Below are 18801 nucleotides of genomic sequence, written 5' to 3'. Positions count from 1 at the left end.
GATACATATACAGTACACAGGTACATATACAGTACACATATACATATACTGTACACAGGTACATATACACTACACAGGTATATATACAGTACACATATACATATACAGTACACAGGTACATATACAGTACACATATACATATACAGTACACAGGTACATATACAGTACACATATACATATACAGTACACAGGTACATATACAGTACACATATACATATACAGTACACAGGTACATATACAGTACACATATACATATACAGTACACATATACATATACACTACACAGGTACATATACAGTACACAGGTACATATACAATACACAGGTACATATACAGTACACAGATACATATACAGTACACAGGTACATATACAGTACACATATACATATACAGTACACGGGTACATATACACTACACAGGTACATATACAGTACACATATACATATACAGTACACAGGTACATATTCAGTACACATATACATATACAGTACACAGGTACATATACAGTACACATATACATATACAGTACACGGATACATATACAGTACACAGGTACATATACAGTACACATATACATATACAGTACACAGATAAATATACAGTACACAGGTACATATACAGTACACATATACATATACAGTACACAGATACATATACAGTACACAGGTACATATACAGTACACAGATACATATACAGTGCACAGATACATATACAGTACACAGATACATATACAGTACACAGGTACATATACAATACACAGGTACATATACAGTACACAGGTACATATACAGTACACAGATACATATACAATGCACAGATACATATACAGTACACAGATACATATACAGTGCACAGGTACATATACAGTACACAGGTACATATACAGTACACAGATACATATACAGTACACAAGTACATATAAAGTACACAGATACATATACAGTACACAGGTACATATACAGTACACATATACATATACAGTACACAGATACATATACAGTGCACAGATACATATACAGTACACAGATACATATACAGTACACAAGTACATATAAAGTACACAGATACATATACAGTACACAGATACATATACAGTGCACAGGTACATATACAGTACACAGATACATATACAGTACACAGGTACATATACAGTACACATATACATATACAGTACACAGATACATATACAGTGCACAGATACATATACAGTACACAGATACATATACAGTACACAAGTACATATAAAGTACACAGATACATATACAGTACACAGATACATATACAGTGCACAGGTACATATACAGTACACAGATACATATACAGTACACAGGTACATATACAGTACACAGATACATATACAGTGCACAGATACATATACAGTACACAGATACATATACAGTACACAAGTACATATAAAGTACACAGATACATATACAGTACACAGATACATATACAGTGCACAGGTACATATACACTACACAGGTACATATACAGTACACATATACATATACAGTACACAGGTACATATAAAGTACACAGATACATATACAGTACACAGATACATATACAGTACACAGGTACATATACAGTACACAGATACATATACAGTGCACAGATACATATACAGTACACAGATACATATACAGTACACAAGTACATATAAAGTACACAGATACATATACAGTACACAGATACATATACAGTACACAGGTACATATACAGTACACAGATACATATACAGTACACAGGTACATATACAGTACACAGGTACATATACACTACACAGATACATATACAGTACACAGATACATATACAGTACACAGGTACATATACAGTACACAGGTACATATACAGTACACAGATACATATACAGTACACAGGTACATATACAGTACACAGATACATATACAGTACACAGGTACATATACAGTACACAGATACATATACAGTACACAGGTACATATACAGTACACAGGTACATATACACTACACAGATACATATACAGTACACAGATACATATACAGTACACAGGTACATATACAGTACACAGGTACATATACAGTACACAGATACATATACAGTACACAGGTACATATACAGTACACAGATACATATACAGTACACAAGTACATATACAGTACACAGATACATATACAGTACACAGGTACATATACAGTACACAGGTACATATACACTACACAGATACATATACAGTACACAGATACATATACAGTACACAGGTACATATACAGTACACAGGTACATATACAGTACACAGATACATATACAGTACACAGGTACATATACAGTACACAGATACATATACAGTACACAAGTACATATACAGTACACAGATACATATACAGTACACAGGTACATATACAGTACACAGGTACATATACACTACACAGATACATATACAGTACACAGATACATATACAGTACACAGGTACATATACAGTACACAGGTACATATACAGTACACAGGTACATATACAGTACACAGATACATACAGAGTGTACAGAACAAAGAAAGAGACTACATAAAGTCCTAGAATCTATCCAAAGCTAATAAGCAGCTGTTTACCTTATTCAGGAACACATTACTGTACAGCTATTCACACAATGGCCAGATTACAAGTGGTGCGCTAATGGAACCGCGTGACGCAATAAGCAGTATCACTGGACTATTCTAACATTAGAGCACAACTTGCTATTACAAATTCACAGTAAATCAGATTTACCAGAGAAAGTTTAGCATGGCCATCACCGCTGTAGAGCACCCTATGCAATGGATATCGCAACTGTGCTAAATAATGCTGATTTTACAAGTTGAAAGTTATGGCTTACGCTCAAGTGAAAGGTCAAATAGCGCTAGAAAAATCTGTGCAACCTGAGACTTCAAGTAAAAGTGTAAGGTTTAAAAAAAAAAATCACAAATTAGTATTACACTCATATATACACTGTGCAAAATAAAATAATCATTTATATTAATAAGAAGGTATTAAAAGGGTTAAAAAAGGATATAGCATTTCACAAGGTGTTTGACTGGGAAGGGCTCAAAAGTATATATATAAAATCAAAAAGTGACCGCACCACCTATTAAATGTACAATGCTCAGGCACGGGATAGAGTCTGGTCCTTGACTCAATAATAATATAATACTCAATGATCCCAGCCAATGAGTTTTAGGAATCTTTCAACAAAGGATTGTAATAGTTTCACACTATATAATAATCAATCTGGAATTACTTAAGTAACAACAGGAGAGGACCAAAGATACGCTCACTCACATCCACACAAACCCCATCCACCAAACACATCCGTACCATATAACACTAAATTGTTGAAAAAACAAACAAAAAACAAATAGAACAATGTAATCACAAACACCCCCAGGGCATCCCCAGGGAGTGAAGAACAGCAGCACCTGTCACACAGCCTGTCAAAAAATCATGTGACAATATTATTTCCAGAAAAACAGGATAGTACTCATTATTGAAAGAGAAATAGCATTAAATGTATCCAATGTATTGAAAGAGTTACTGAAACAGTCATCACATATGGATCCGGATGCTTTGTAAATTTTACATCCGGTTACTTATAGAATATGGTATCATGTAACAAACCCAGGATACTTATAAATGCTGATGGTGCAATCTGTCATATGAGTAGCCACACTTATAAGATGCAAAACAGCTGTTAAGAAGTGAGGTATATTCAAGCTGCAGGTCCAACCTCACACCCTTTGTATTATTCACTCACGGTGAACACGCTAACACAGCATGCAAAATCCCATTAGTATGCTCAGTACACTGCCCAAACATGAAATTTAAGCTGCAGATTCAGGTTGCAAGTACCTTATATTCGAGTGGTAGACTCTTTAATGCAGATCAGAGCAATACCGATAAGCAGTGTTACCTGTAACAGCCAATGCTTGTGTATGCGGTACTACCGTGAGACTTGTCAGCATCGTACTCTTCAATGTGGAAATGGACAGCAATCATGATACTCCCATCTCGCTTCCTCCGTCTCACAAGCCGTTCACAGTTAGCATGCAGAGTGGCTCAAACAACACAGGTAAGAACAGGTGTTGGCGTCCTAACTGGTTCCGACGCGCGTTTCAGGGACTCCGCCCCTTTGTCAAGGAAATGTCCAGGTGCTTGTGAGGAGGTGTTATTTGAACCAATCCTACAAATTACCTATTGGAAAATGCATTCACCCCCCCCCCACGTCACATTCTCTCCATGCACGTAACTTTCATTCACATTTATATGGAAAATCGGATGTGGGTAACCCTCACAAATAAAACACAAACCATAGTGTGTTCAAAATAAATTTGCATTAATGTTAATCGTTAAGTGTGCTCCTATACATAATAGTCTATGTAAAACGGACTTCATAAACATAGACCTAATGCGTGGTTCTATTACACAGTATGTCACTAATATGCAGACTACTCTTAAAAACTCGAAAGAGCCACATAGCGTAACGAATGAAGGCACAAACGACCCCACACCAAACAGAAGAACAACTCCAAGTGTAAGAAATAGAAGTGATGATCTCTTCAATATACAATACAAAAATTAATAATTGAAAAAAAAAATATGAAAAAATTGTGTATATACATAAGCTTACCCAGATACAGTTCTGAGATTATATTATAAATGCCCAGATATAACCATAAAAATATATATATTTAATGGAGTCATGTAAGGGCTCTAAAGAGTTTGTCCTATAGTTATGAACAAAGTTCATAAATGAATCCTTAGTATAAACGTCCCTAAATATATCAGATAAATACAAAAAATAATAGACTAAAAAATAGATACATCCAATATACAAGTGACATTATAGTATTCTATAAGGAACAAACTAATTAGAGAATAAACTCATAGCTACACTATCGGTGGAGCCCTGTCACATTGTCATTGCCAAAAGTAATGATGCCCATTGGAAGAAACATAAATTGGATGGTGTTTAGAATTAAATAGTCCTAATCAATATCAGCACATATATTTTAGAGATGCCTCAGTGAACCAGAATAAATTCTACCATTTTTTCTTAAGACACCATATAAGCCAAATTGTCTAGGTTTAATGTGTTCATTATTCCAAATGCTACCTGGATTGAGAACCAAGGGTATATATTGCTCTTATTGTCAAAAACAAGATTCTAATATACTGTCAGTAAAGCCATTTCCCAATGTCATTTGTTGAGGTCCAAAAGTCGTAAAATAACTTGTGTTACAGGCGATATTTACATTTCAGGAAGCTCAATAGACAAAACTAATTTCCACCATATCATATTATGGTATTATATTCAAGCTTAGATATTTAAATTGGAGAAAAAAATTCAGATAAAGTTACCCCAGGAAATGTCTCTATTGAGACCTTTGGGTGTCATAGTATCGAGTTTCCTGATCCACTGGGCTTCTTTCTTAAATAGTAGTTTCTGTCTATCCCTACCTCTACGTAGAGGGGGTACCCCATCAACTATTTGGAACCTCAATTGACTTTTATGTGAAAATCTCGTGAAATGATGTGCTACCGGAGCATCTTCGTCATCTTTGCCTATTGCTGTTTTATTTTGGCGTATCCTATCCCTTGCTGTTTGGGTGGTCTCGCCCACATAGGCCAGGCCACAAGGGCATTTAATCACGTATATCACATACTTAGAGCTGCATGAGAACCTCCCTTTGATGGGTATCCTCTTGCCTGATAGTGGATGAGTGATATAATCCCCTTGTTGCATTGAATGGCACAAGGCACAATTCATGCAGGGAAAGGATCCTTTCTTAATCATTTCAATTGGTTTCTTTGTAGGACCCCAGTCAGCACGAATTAGTGTATCTCTTAAATTTCTATTTCTTCTAAACGAGAATAGTGGGGTATCAGTGAACACACTACCCACTTGGGCATCTTCTCTCAACAAATGCCAATGTTGTAGTATGATCCTTTTAAGGTCTCTACTGTGAAATCCAAAATGGCTAACAAATGGTACCGAGAATTTCTTCGGATCAGGATTCTTTTTAATTAAGAGGCTCATCCTATCAATATCCATAACTTTCCTCATGTTATGTGTCAGGATTTCAGTTGGATAGCCTCTATTCAGGAATTTTTTAGACATCTCATCCAATCTTCTTAGGCAAACCTACGGATCATCAACAATCCTTTTTGTTCTCAACAGTTGACCCAGTGGAAGGTTTTTGATCAAAGAGGGTGGATGGAAACTATCATACAATAATGTATTATTACGGTCCGTTTCTTTGGTGAATAGATCACTTCTCAATTGTCGGTCTACAACAGATATCATAGTGTCTAGGAAACTCACTTGTATCTTACTTGCTTCCATAGTAAATTTTAACGATACATGTGCGGAGTTCAACCTAGATGCAAAATTTGTCAATTCATCATCACTCCCCGTCCAAATAAAAAAGATGTTGTCTATGTAACGATACTAGCCTTGTACACAGTCTCTATAGCCCTGATCTCTGTAGATTACATCTTCTTCAAATTTGCCGACAAATAAGTTCGCATAGGTTGGTGCTACATTCGGGCCCATAGACGTTCCTTTCTTCTGGACATAAAATGTGTCTTTGAATAGAAAAAAGTTCTCATAAAGAATAATCTCAAAAAGATCTTTAATGAATCTCCTTTCACTGGGTGAATATAAGTTATCCTTATCTAAAAAATAGAAGATGCTCTCAATACCTAGATCATGGGGAATAGAGGTGTAAAGGCTGGCTATATCCATAGTTACCAATTGACTATTAGGAGGAACAACCTGGGAGGCAATCTTACATAGAAAGTCTGTTGTATATTGTAAGTATGACTCTAAATAACCCAATAGGGGTGTAATCAATTGATCTAAAAATATTGCGATTGGTTGAAAAATAGAGTCAGTACCTGCCACAATTGGGTGACCAGGAGGATCATGCAGTCTCTTATGTATTTTGGGTAATACATAGAAGACTGGTATAATAGGGTTTTCTGTAATCAGGGATTTAGCTTGTTTGTTGGTAATTATGTCAGAGGCTAATGCTTCCTCAACAGTCTTCAGTATCTTACTTTTAATTCTCATGGTAGGATCACCTGCCACTTTAACATAGTTTTCCTGATCCTGTAATTGTCGTAAAACTTCTTCCTTGTATTTAGTCTTACTCATAATTACAAGGGCTCCACCCTTGTCGGCCGGCTTCAGAATCAGGTGACTATGATTCTGAATTTCCCCCAGGAGTTCTTTCTCCTTCTTAGTGATATTAAATTTAGCCTTTGTATGAAAGCTCCTCCTCATCTTCTCAAATTCCCACCAAAGTGATATATGCTTCAACAGAAGCATTAGTATGAGGTGGATTAAAAGTGCTTTTAGGCTTAATATTCTGTGTGTGGAACTGGAAAGGACCAGTAGACTCAGTTCTAGTGAATTGTTCTCTATTAGCAAAAAAGCTTTTCTATCGCAAGTTTCTGAAAAATCTGTGTAGATCACATTCAATCACAAAGAAATCAGGGAAAGTAGTGGGGACAAAAGACAATCCCTTTTGTAATACTCCCAAAATATCATCCGAAACATTAATATCGGAGATGTTAACTACTAAACTATCTGTAGTTACCTCCTGTTCTGTCTGGTAGAAATCTGGTATGTGGTGTCTCTTGTGTTACCTGTGTTTCCTCCCCCCTCTCCTCTGCCTCTTCTTCTGTTCCTTGTGCCACGTCCTCTTAAAGGAAAAGGGACAGAGGAATCACTGAAATCACTATCAGAGGAAGATTCACCTGTAAAGTTGCTTGGTTGTGCACCCCTTCTACATCTTCTGAAGGGTATAAAATCAGGGTTACGCCACCTATATACTTTGTTATTTTGATAATCAGTGAGGTCTCTCTGAAATTTTTTATATTTCTTACTTTCTAGGCTTTTTTTAAAGTTATTCAAATCACCATCCAATTCGGTCTTAAAATTGGAAAACTCTGTCTCTGACTTTAACTCTTTAATGGACAATTTCACGTTATCAATCTCTTGTTGCATTCTGGGTAACTCCTTTTGTGTATATTCAATTGTCAGAATAATAATATCATATGAGCATTTATTTAAAATGCCTTCAAATTTATCACAGTATTCTGTGTTGTCTCTGAATAGTGTGGGGTGTAGGTGACTTCTAAGGCCCCTAGGGATACGTTTTTGTCTGAAATACTCTGCCAAAGTGACCGAGTGAAGATCATAAACAATTTTCTGTTTGATCATTTGTTCTAAACTAGGCGGCTCCTTGATGTCAGGTTCTATGTTAAGGAAATCTCTATTGCCTACACATAAAGTGGCAATTCGTGAGGCATCCAGATCTGTATGAGCAAACATCTTGGTGCCCTCCATTGAGGAAAATAAAATAATGAGTAAATAGGAATACAGGTGTGGCCGTCACGGACCTATAATAATATATAATAATCACGTAGAGGTGGGGATAGACAGAAACTACTATTTAAGAAAGAAGCCCAGTGGATCAGGAAACTCGATACTATGACACCCAAAGGTCTCAATAGAGACATTTCCTGGGGTAACTTTATCTGAATTTTTTCTCCATTTTAAATATCTAAGCTTGAATATAATACCATAATATGATATGGTGGAAATTAGTTTTGTCTATTGAGCTTCCTGAAATGTAAATATCGCCTGTAACACGAGTTATTTTTACGACTTTTGGACCTCAACAAATGACATTGGGAAATGGCTTTACTGACAGTATATTAGAATCTTGTTTTTGACAATAAGAGCAATATATACCCTTGGTTCTCAATCCAGGTAGCATTTGGAATAATGAACACATTAAACCTAGACAATTTGGCTTTATATGGTGTCTTAAGAAAAAATGGTAGAATTTATTCTGGTTCACTGAGGCATCTCTAAAATATATGTGCTGATATTGATTAGGACTATTTAATTCTAAACACCATCCAATTTATGTTTCTTCCAATGGGCATCATTACTTTAGGCAATGACAATGTGACAGGGCTCCACCAATAGTGTAGCTATGAGTTTATTCTCTAATTAGTTTGTTCCTTATAGCATACTATAATGTCACTTGTAAATTGGATGTATCTATTTTTTAGTCTATTATTTTTTGTATTTATCTGATATATTTAGGGACGTTTATACTAAGGATTCCTTTATGAACTTGTTCATAACTATAGGACAAACTCTTTAGAGCCCTTACATGACCCCATTAAATATATATATTTTTATGGTTATATCTGGGCATTTGTTATATAATCTCAGAACTGTATCTGGGTAAGCTTATGTATATACACAATTTTTTCATATATTTTTTTTCAATTATTAATTTTTGTATTGTATATTGAAGAGATCATCACTTCTATTTCTTACACTTGGAGTTGTTCTTTTGTTTGGTGTGGGGTCGTTTGTGCCTTCATTCGTTACGCTATGTGGCTCTTGAGCTCTTAAGAGTAGTCTGCATATTAGTGACATACTGTGTAATAGAACCACGCATTAGGTCTATGTTTATGAAGTCCGTTTTACATAGACTATTATGTATAGGAGCACACTTAACGATTAACATTAATGCCAATTTCTTTTGAACACACTATTGTTTGTGAGGGTTACACACATCCGATTTTCCATATAAATGTGAATGAAAGTTACGTGCATGGAGAGAATGTGACGTAGGGGGTGTGTGAATGCATTATCCAATAGGTAATTTGTAGGATTGGTTCAAATAACACCTCCTCACAAGCACCTGGACATTTCCTTGACAAAAGGGCGGAGTCCCTGAAACGCGCGTCGGAACCAGTTAGGACGCCAACACCTGTTCTTACCTGTGCTGTTTGAGCCACTCTGCATGCTAACTGTGAATGGCTTTTGAGACGGAGGAAGCGAGATGGGAGTATCATGATTGTGGTCCATTTCCACACTGAAGAGTACGACGCTGACAAGTCTCACGGTAGTACCGCATATACAAGCATTGGCTGTTACAGGTAACACTGCTTATCGGTATTGCTCTGATCTGCATTGAAGAGTCTACCACTCGAATATAAGGTACTTGCAACCTGAATCTGCAGCTTAAATTTCATGTTTGGGCAGTGTACTGAGCATACTTTGCATGCTGCGTTAGCGTGTTCACCGTGAGTGAATAATACAAAGGGTGTGAGGTTGGACCTGCAGCTTGAATATACCTCACTTCTTAACAGCTGTTTTGCATCTTATAAGTGTGGCTACTCATATGACAGATTGCACTCTTTTGTGACACAATATAACATGGATTACAAACACCATCAGCATTTATAAGTATCCTGGGTTTGTTACATGATACCATATTCTATAAGTAACCGGATTTAAAGTTTACAAGTTTACAAAGCATCCGGATCCATATGTGATGACTGTTTCAGTAACTCTTTCAATACATTCGATACAGTTTATGCTATTTCTCTTTCAATAATGAGAACTATCCTGTTTTTCTGGAAATAATATTGTCACATGATTTTTTGACAGGCTGTGTGACAGGTGCTGCTGTTCTTCACTCCCTGGGGATGCCCTGGGGGTGTTTTTGATTACATTGTTCTATTTTGTTTTTTGTTTGTTTTTTCAACAATTTTGTGTTATATGGTAAGGATGTGTTTGGTGGATGGGGTTTGTGTGGATGTGAGTGAGCGTATCTTTGGTCCTCTCCTGTTGTTACTTAAGTAATTCCAGATTGATTATTATATAGTGTGAAACTATTACAATCCTTTGTTGAAAGATTCCTAAGACTCATTGGCTGGGATTATTGAGAATTATATATATATATATATATATATATATATATATTTATGTGTGTATATATACATGTCTATATATGTATATTTATGTGTTTATATGTGTAAATATGTATGCGCACATATACATACATATAAAGAAATATATATATATACATATACACACTTTTAAACCCTTCCCAGTCAAATACCTTGAAAATGCATTATAAATACAATTCATACTCATATAGTGATATAGCAATATCACCATATGTGCATGCGCCCTCATATAGCATTGTGTATGTGTCATATGTAACAATATCACCATATGTGCATGCGCCCTCATATAGCATTGTGTATGTGTCATATGTAACAATATCACCATATGTACATGCGCCCTCATATAGCATTGTGTATGTGTCATATATAGCAGTATCACCATATGCACATGCGCCCTCATATAGCGATGTTTATGTGTCATATGCAGCAGTATCACCATATGCACGTGCACCCTCATATAGCTATGTGTATGTGTCATATGTAGCAGTATCACCATAAGCGCATGCGCCCTCATATAATGCTCATATAGCGGTTTATCTACAATTAGTTGCTGATTATTCTGCGCTTTGTTCCCAGTTTCCGACACTAAGAGAAGCTGAATAAATATCCTATTTTACCTCTGCAATAATTATTCATTTCTGTGCAGTCCCAGAGAAGCTGCTGTTTAAATCTCTTCCAGGGTTGTGATATTTATTTTTATTAACCCCAGAACTGTATTGCTAGTAAAGAGTAGTTATTCAGACACAGATTCTTTATTGTATTTTGTATGATCGCAATGCAGATACCCATGAATCAGAATTATTTCCCTTTCACGCAGAGATCCCAAACCGACAAACATACCAAAAAATAATACTCACTCGCTTTCCAGGGGGACCCGGGGGCCCGGCTTCTCCTGAAGGACCAGGGGGACCCTGCCATGAGAAAAGAGCAGCTGGTTATATCACTCTGATACTGAGAACAAGCTGGGAGCGCCTGTAACTGGCACACAGGAATAGAAAAGGTTTCACTAGGGACCCTGTTACAGATTCCAGTGAGAGGCTGACACAGGAGCAGTCAATGACTCTGTATAAAAGGGTCACTAATCACACAATATGCTGATTAAAGATGGCCAGATATCTAATGGTTAAAGTAGCATTATATGACTTGCTCATGTATCACGCATGCGTCTCTCTAGTGTGTTAACAGTAAGACTCATGGGACACATTATTATTATTTATTATTATCGGTTATTTGTAGAGTGCCAACAGATTCCGCAGCGCTATATACTTACAGGTTGTCCAGGCTCGCCGTCCTCACCCTTGTCACCAGAAACACCATCCTGACCCTGCAAGAGATATAAGGAAATATTATAATATATATATATATATATATATATATAAATATATAATATGCAGCCGCCAGATACTATAACGCCTGGAATGTTATAGCTCGTGTAACACTTATAGGGTCACATGGTAACATAGGGTCACATGGTAACGTTTATAGCTTGTGTAACACTTACAGGGTCACATGGTAACATTTATAGCTCGTTTAACACTTATAGGGTTACATGGTAACATTTATAGCTTGTGTAACACTCATAGGGTCACATGGTAACATTTATAGCTTGTGTAACACTTATAGGGTCACATGGTAACATTTATAGCTTGTGTAACACTCATAGGTCACATGGTAACATTTATAGCTTGTGTAACACTCATAGGGTCACATGGTAACATAGGGTCTCATGGTAACGTTTATAGCTTGTGTAACACTTACAGGGTCACATGGTAACATTTATAGCTTGTGTAACACTCATAGGGTCACATGGTAACATTTATAGCTTGTGTAAAACGTATAGGGTCACATGGTAAAATGTATAGCTTGTGTAACACTTATAGGGTCACATGGTAACACTTATAGCTTGTGTAACACTTATAGGGTCACATGGCAGCACTTATAACTTGTGTAACACTTATAGGGTCACATGGTAACACTTATAGGTTGTGTAACTCTTAAAGGGTCACATAGTAACACTTACAGGGTCACATGGTAACATTTATAGCTTGTGTAACAATTATAGGGTCACATGGCAACACTTATAGCTTGTGTAACACTCATAGGGTCACATGGTAACATTTATAGCTTGTATAACACTTATAGGGTCACATGGTAACATTTATAGCTTGTATAACACTCATAGGGTCACATGGTAACATTTATAGCCTGTGTAACACTTATAGGGTCACATGGTAACATTTATAGCTTTTGTAACACTTATAGGGTCACATGGTAACATATATAGCTTGTGTAACACTTATAGGGTAACAGGGTAACACTTACAGGGTCACATGTTAACATTTATAGCTTGTGTAACAATTATATGGTCACATGGCAACACTTATAGCTTGTGTAACATTTATAGGGTCACATGGTAACACTTATAGGTTGTGTAACACTTATAGGGTCACAAGGTAACATTTATAGCTTGTGTAACACATTAAAGGGTCACAAGGTAACATTTATAGCTTGTGTAACACTTATAGGGCCACATGGTAACACTTATAGGTTGTGTAACACTTATAGGGTCACAAGGTAACATTTATAGCTTGTGTAACACTTATAGGGTCATATGGTAACACTTATAGGGTTACATGGTAACACTTATAGCTTGTGTAACACTTATAGATTGTGTAACACTTATAGGGGCACATGGTGACACTTATAGATTGCGTAACACTTATAGGTTGTGTTACACATATAGGGTCACATTTATACCTTGTGTAACATTGTATAGCTTGTGTAACTCTTATAGGGTCACAAGGTAACATTTATAGCTTGTGTACCACGTATAGGGTCACAAGGTAACATTTATAGCTTGTGTAACACGTATAGGTTGTGTAACACTTATAGGGTCACACGGTAACATTTATAGGGTCACAATGTAACATTTATACCTTGTGTAACATTTTATAGCTTGTGTAACTCTTATAGGGTCACAAGGTAACATTTATAGCTTGTGTAACACATAGATTGTGTAACACTTATAGGGTCACAAGGTAACATTTATAGCTTGTTTACCACTTATAGGGTCACAAGGTAACATTTATAGCTTGTGTACCACGTATAGGGTCACAAGGTAACATTTATAGCTTGTGTAACACGTATAGGTTGTGTAACACTTATAGGGTCACACGGTAACATTTATAGGTTGTGTAACATTTATAGCTTGTGTAACACTTATAGGGTCACATGGTAACATGTATAGCTTGTGTAACACTTATAGGTTAAGTAACACTTATAGGGTCACATAGTAACACGTATAGGGTCACATGATAACACTTATAGCTTGTGTGACACTTATAGGGTCACATGGTAACACTTATAGCTTGTGTAACACTTATAGGGTCACATGGTAACATTTATAGTTTGTGTAACACTTATAGGGTCACATAGTAACACTTATAGGGTCACATGGTAACACTTATAGCTTATGTAACACTTATAGGGTCACATGGTAACACTTATAGCTTGTGTAACACTTATAGGGTCACATGGTAACACTTATAGCTTATGTAACACTTATAGGGTCACATGGTAACACTTATAGGTTCACATGAGGATCACATTGTCATGCACCTGTCCTCATGGGGCTGGGGTGATACGTATGGATGTAATATATGGGGTGTCCTTGTCTCTTTGTTTGGTCACATGCAATACCCTAATGAAGAGCGGATGACTTACACTTGGACCGGGCTCGCCAGGGGGACCGGGATCTCCGGGGAAACCAACAGGACCCTAAAAGTTAGAAAGAGAATCATGATTGGAAATGATGCAACAAGTACCCAAGAGTGAAGTTTAAATGTGAAGTAGAAGTTTGCTTACAGGATTTCCTTTAGGACCATCATCTCCTGGGGGACCTTTAGGACCTGCAGGGCCAGCAGCTCCTGGGGGTCCGGCCTCTCCCTTTTCTCCCCTCTCACCTTTTGGACCCTAATAAAAACAACAGAAATATCACAAAGTTGGTAAACAGTAGCTGTATGGCAGAACAATATCCCAAGAAGCTGTGCTGCTAACGCTTGTGCTGCACTATACGGAGGTCAGACTAATAACTCATTTTATAGTAAGATCCTTTTTATTTCCCGAGCACATATATTATAAGCAACAACCCGCAATAAGGAAACGTCTTACTTACCCCAACGCCAGCCTCTCCGGGGGGACCAGGGTTACCAGCCTCACCAGGTTCACCCTACAAATAAATCATTAACAATTCATTTTTATCAATACAAGATTTGATTAATTACAGTTATTGATGGTATAACTGATACTTAATTGCACTCAGGCTACATGGATTTTTACATTCTTTAGAAATATTGCTAATAACTAGAAATTACACAATTAGCGCTGCAGAATCAGTAAAAACAACTGAATTCATGTGAAAACAGAGAGATCACTAAAGGGTGAAAAAGCTAAGTAAAACTCACCTATCAGATGAGCACATGATACACTACATACAGAACACGCACACTTACATATGAGTCTGTATGATCAGGTCTGTTACCTTATGGGACGACCTATCAGATGAGCACATGATACACTACATACAGAACACGCACACTTACATATGAGCTCTGTATGATCAGGTCTGTTACCGTATAGGACGACCTATCAGATGAGTACATGATACACTACATACAGAACACGCACACTTACATATGAGTCTGTATGATCAGGTCTGTTACCGTATAGGACGACCTATCAGATGAGCACATGATACACTACATACAGAACACGCACACTTACATATGAGTCTGTATGATCAGGTCTGTTACCGTATAGGACGACCTATCAGATGAGCACATGATACACTACATACAGAACACGCACACTTACATATGAGTCTGTATGATCAGGTCTGTTACCGTATAGGACGACCTATCAGATGAGCACATGATACACTACATACAGAACACGCACACTTACATATGAGTCTGTATGATCAGGTCTGTTACCGTATAGGACAACCTATCAGATGAGTACATGATACACTACATACAGAACACGCACACTTACATATGAGTCTGTATGATCAGGTCTGTTATCTTATGGGACGACCTATCAGATGAGCACATGATACACTACATACAGAACACGCGCACTTACATATGAGTCTGTATGATCCGGTCTGTTACCTTATGGGACGATCTATCAGATGTGCACATGATATACTACATACAGAACACGCACACTTACATATGAGTCTGTATGATCAGGTCTGTTACCGTATGGGACAACCTATCAGATGAGCACATGATACACTACATACAGAACACGCACACTTACATATGAGTCTGTATGATCAGGTCTGTTACCGTATGGGACAACCTATCAGATGACCACATGATACACTACATACAGAACACACACACTTACATATGAGTCTGTATGATCAGGTCTGTTACCTTATAGGACGACCTATCAGATGAGCACATGATACACTACATACAGAACACGCACACTTACATATGAGCTCTGTATGATCAGGTCTGTTACCTTATAGGACGACCTATCAGATGAGCACATGATACACTACATACAGAACACGCACACTTACATATGAGTCTGTATGATCAGGTCTGTTACCGTATAGGACGACCTATCAGATGTGCACATGATACACTACATACAGAACACGCACACTTACATATGAGTCTGTATGATCAGGTCTGTTACCGTATGGGACGACCTATCAGATGAGCACATGATACACTACATACAGAACACGCACACTTACATATGAGTCTGTATGATCAGGTCTGTTACCGTATGGGACGACCTATCAGATGAGCACATGATACACTACATACAGAACACGCACACTTACATATGAGTCTGTATGATCAGGTCTGTTACCTTATGGGACGATCTATCAGATGAGCACATGATACAATACATACAGAACACGCACACTTACATATGAGTCTGTATGATCAGGTCTGTTACCGTATGGGACGACCTATCAGATGAGCACATGATACACTACATACAGAGCACGCACACTTACATATGAGTCTGTATGATCAGGTCTGTTACCGTATAGGACCACCTATCAGATGTGCACATGATACACTACATACAGAATACGCACACTTACATATGAGTCTGTATGATCAGGTCTTTTACCTTATGGGACGATCTATCAGATGAGCACATGATACACTACATACAGAACACGCACACTTACATATGAGTCTATATGATCAGGTCTGTTACCGTATGGGACGCTCTATCAGATGTGCACATGATACACTACATACAAAACACGCACACTTACATATGAGTCTGTATGATCAGGTCTGTTACCGTATAGGGACGACCTATCAGATGAGCACATGATACACTACATACAGAACACGCACACTTACATATGAGTCTGTATGATCAGGTCTGTTACCTATGGGACGATCTATCAGATGAGCACTGATCCACAACAGAAGCACACTTACATATGATCTATATGACAGGTCTGTTACATTATGGACGACCTACAATGGCACATGATACACTACATGAACATGCAACTTACTATTATCCAGGTCTGTTACTTATTATAAGAGCACATGATACATACATACACAGATTGCAATGAGTCGTATATCAGTTATATACACTATAGGAGACCTATCAGAAGTGCAATGAACACTCACAGAACACGCACACTTACATATGAGTCTGTATGATCAGGTCTGTTACCGTATAGGACACCTATCAGATGAGCACATGATACATACATACAGAACACGCACACTTACATATGAGTCTGTATGATCAGGTCTGTTACCTTATGGACATCTATCAGATGAGCACTTGTTACATACATAAAGAACACGCACACTTACATATGAGTCTGGTATGATCAGGTCTGTTACTTATGGGCACGACCTATCAGGATGAGCACATGCTACACTACGATTCAGAACACGCACACTTACATATGAGTCTGTATGATCAGGTCTGTTACCGTATGGGACGATCTATCAGATGAGCACATGATACACTACATACAGAACACGCACACTTACATATGAGTCTGTATGATCAGGTCTGTTACCTTATGGGACAACCTATCAGATGAGCACATGATACACTACATACAGAACACGCACACTTACATATGAGTCTGTATGATCAGGTCTGTTACCTTATGGGACGATCTATCAGATGAGCACATGATACACTACATACAGAACACGCACACTTACATATGAGTCTGTATGATCAGGTCTGTTACCGTATAGGGACGACCTATCAGATGAGCACATGATACACTACATACAGAACACGCACACTTACATATGAGTCTGTATGATCAGGTCTGTTACCGTATGGGACGACCTATCAGATGAGCACATGATACACTACATACAGAACACGCACACTTACATATGAGTCTGTATGATCAGGTCTGTTACCGTATAGGGACGACCTATCAGATGAGCACATGATACACTACATACAGAACACGCACACTTACATATGAGTCTGTATGATCAGGTCTGTTACCTTATGGGACAACCTATCAGATGAGCACATGATACACTACATACAGAACACGCACACTTACATATGAGTCTGTATGATCAGGTCTGTTACCGTATAGGGACGACCTATCAGATGAGCACATGATACACTACATACAGAACACGCACACTTACATATGAGTCTGTATGATCAGGTCTGTTACCTGAAAGCATCATAATAATTATTATTAGTTACATTTAATATCACAGTCAGTGTTGGTCTCTACATAACAAATCAGGAGGAAAAGTGTGTGTTTTGGTGCCGTAGGTCTCTGTGATAAAGCAGCCTGCGCCCTGTTGCCCTCTGGCAATACGGCACTTGGCACCTCAGAGATGGTAAAATACTGAGAGACAGAGAGAGAGGAGATATTTATTTTAAGAAAAACTCATTCAGTTTGTAATTTTGGGAGTAAACATTAGCAAGTTCCTCTGTGGAGAGAATT

The 18801-nt window shown here is 37.5% G+C and overlaps 1 protein-coding gene across 1 annotated transcript in view; it reads right to left on the bottom strand.

Moving 5' to 3' along the window:
* Nucleotides 1-18801, bottom strand: part of LOC128641182 (collagen alpha-1(XI) chain-like) — a 158537-nt gene that overhangs the window by 33418 nt on the left and 106318 nt on the right. Inside the window, exons 8-12 of the mRNA XM_053693748.1 lie at nucleotides 14974-15027; nucleotides 14664-14771; nucleotides 14523-14576; nucleotides 12070-12123; nucleotides 11657-11710 (exon numbers count right to left, since the gene is read on the bottom strand). Coding sequence (XP_053549723.1) covers nucleotides 11657-11710; nucleotides 12070-12123; nucleotides 14523-14576; nucleotides 14664-14771; nucleotides 14974-15027 — 324 coding nt within the window. The remainder of the gene's footprint in view (nucleotides 1-11656; nucleotides 11711-12069; nucleotides 12124-14522; nucleotides 14577-14663; nucleotides 14772-14973; nucleotides 15028-18801) is intronic.

This window comes from Bombina bombina, chromosome 10, assembly GCF_027579735.1.
Source record: "Bombina bombina isolate aBomBom1 chromosome 10, aBomBom1.pri, whole genome shotgun sequence".
Lineage (NCBI taxonomy): Eukaryota > Metazoa > Chordata > Amphibia > Anura > Bombinatoridae > Bombina > Bombina bombina.
This window is presented reverse-complemented; position numbering and strand designations above follow the sequence as displayed.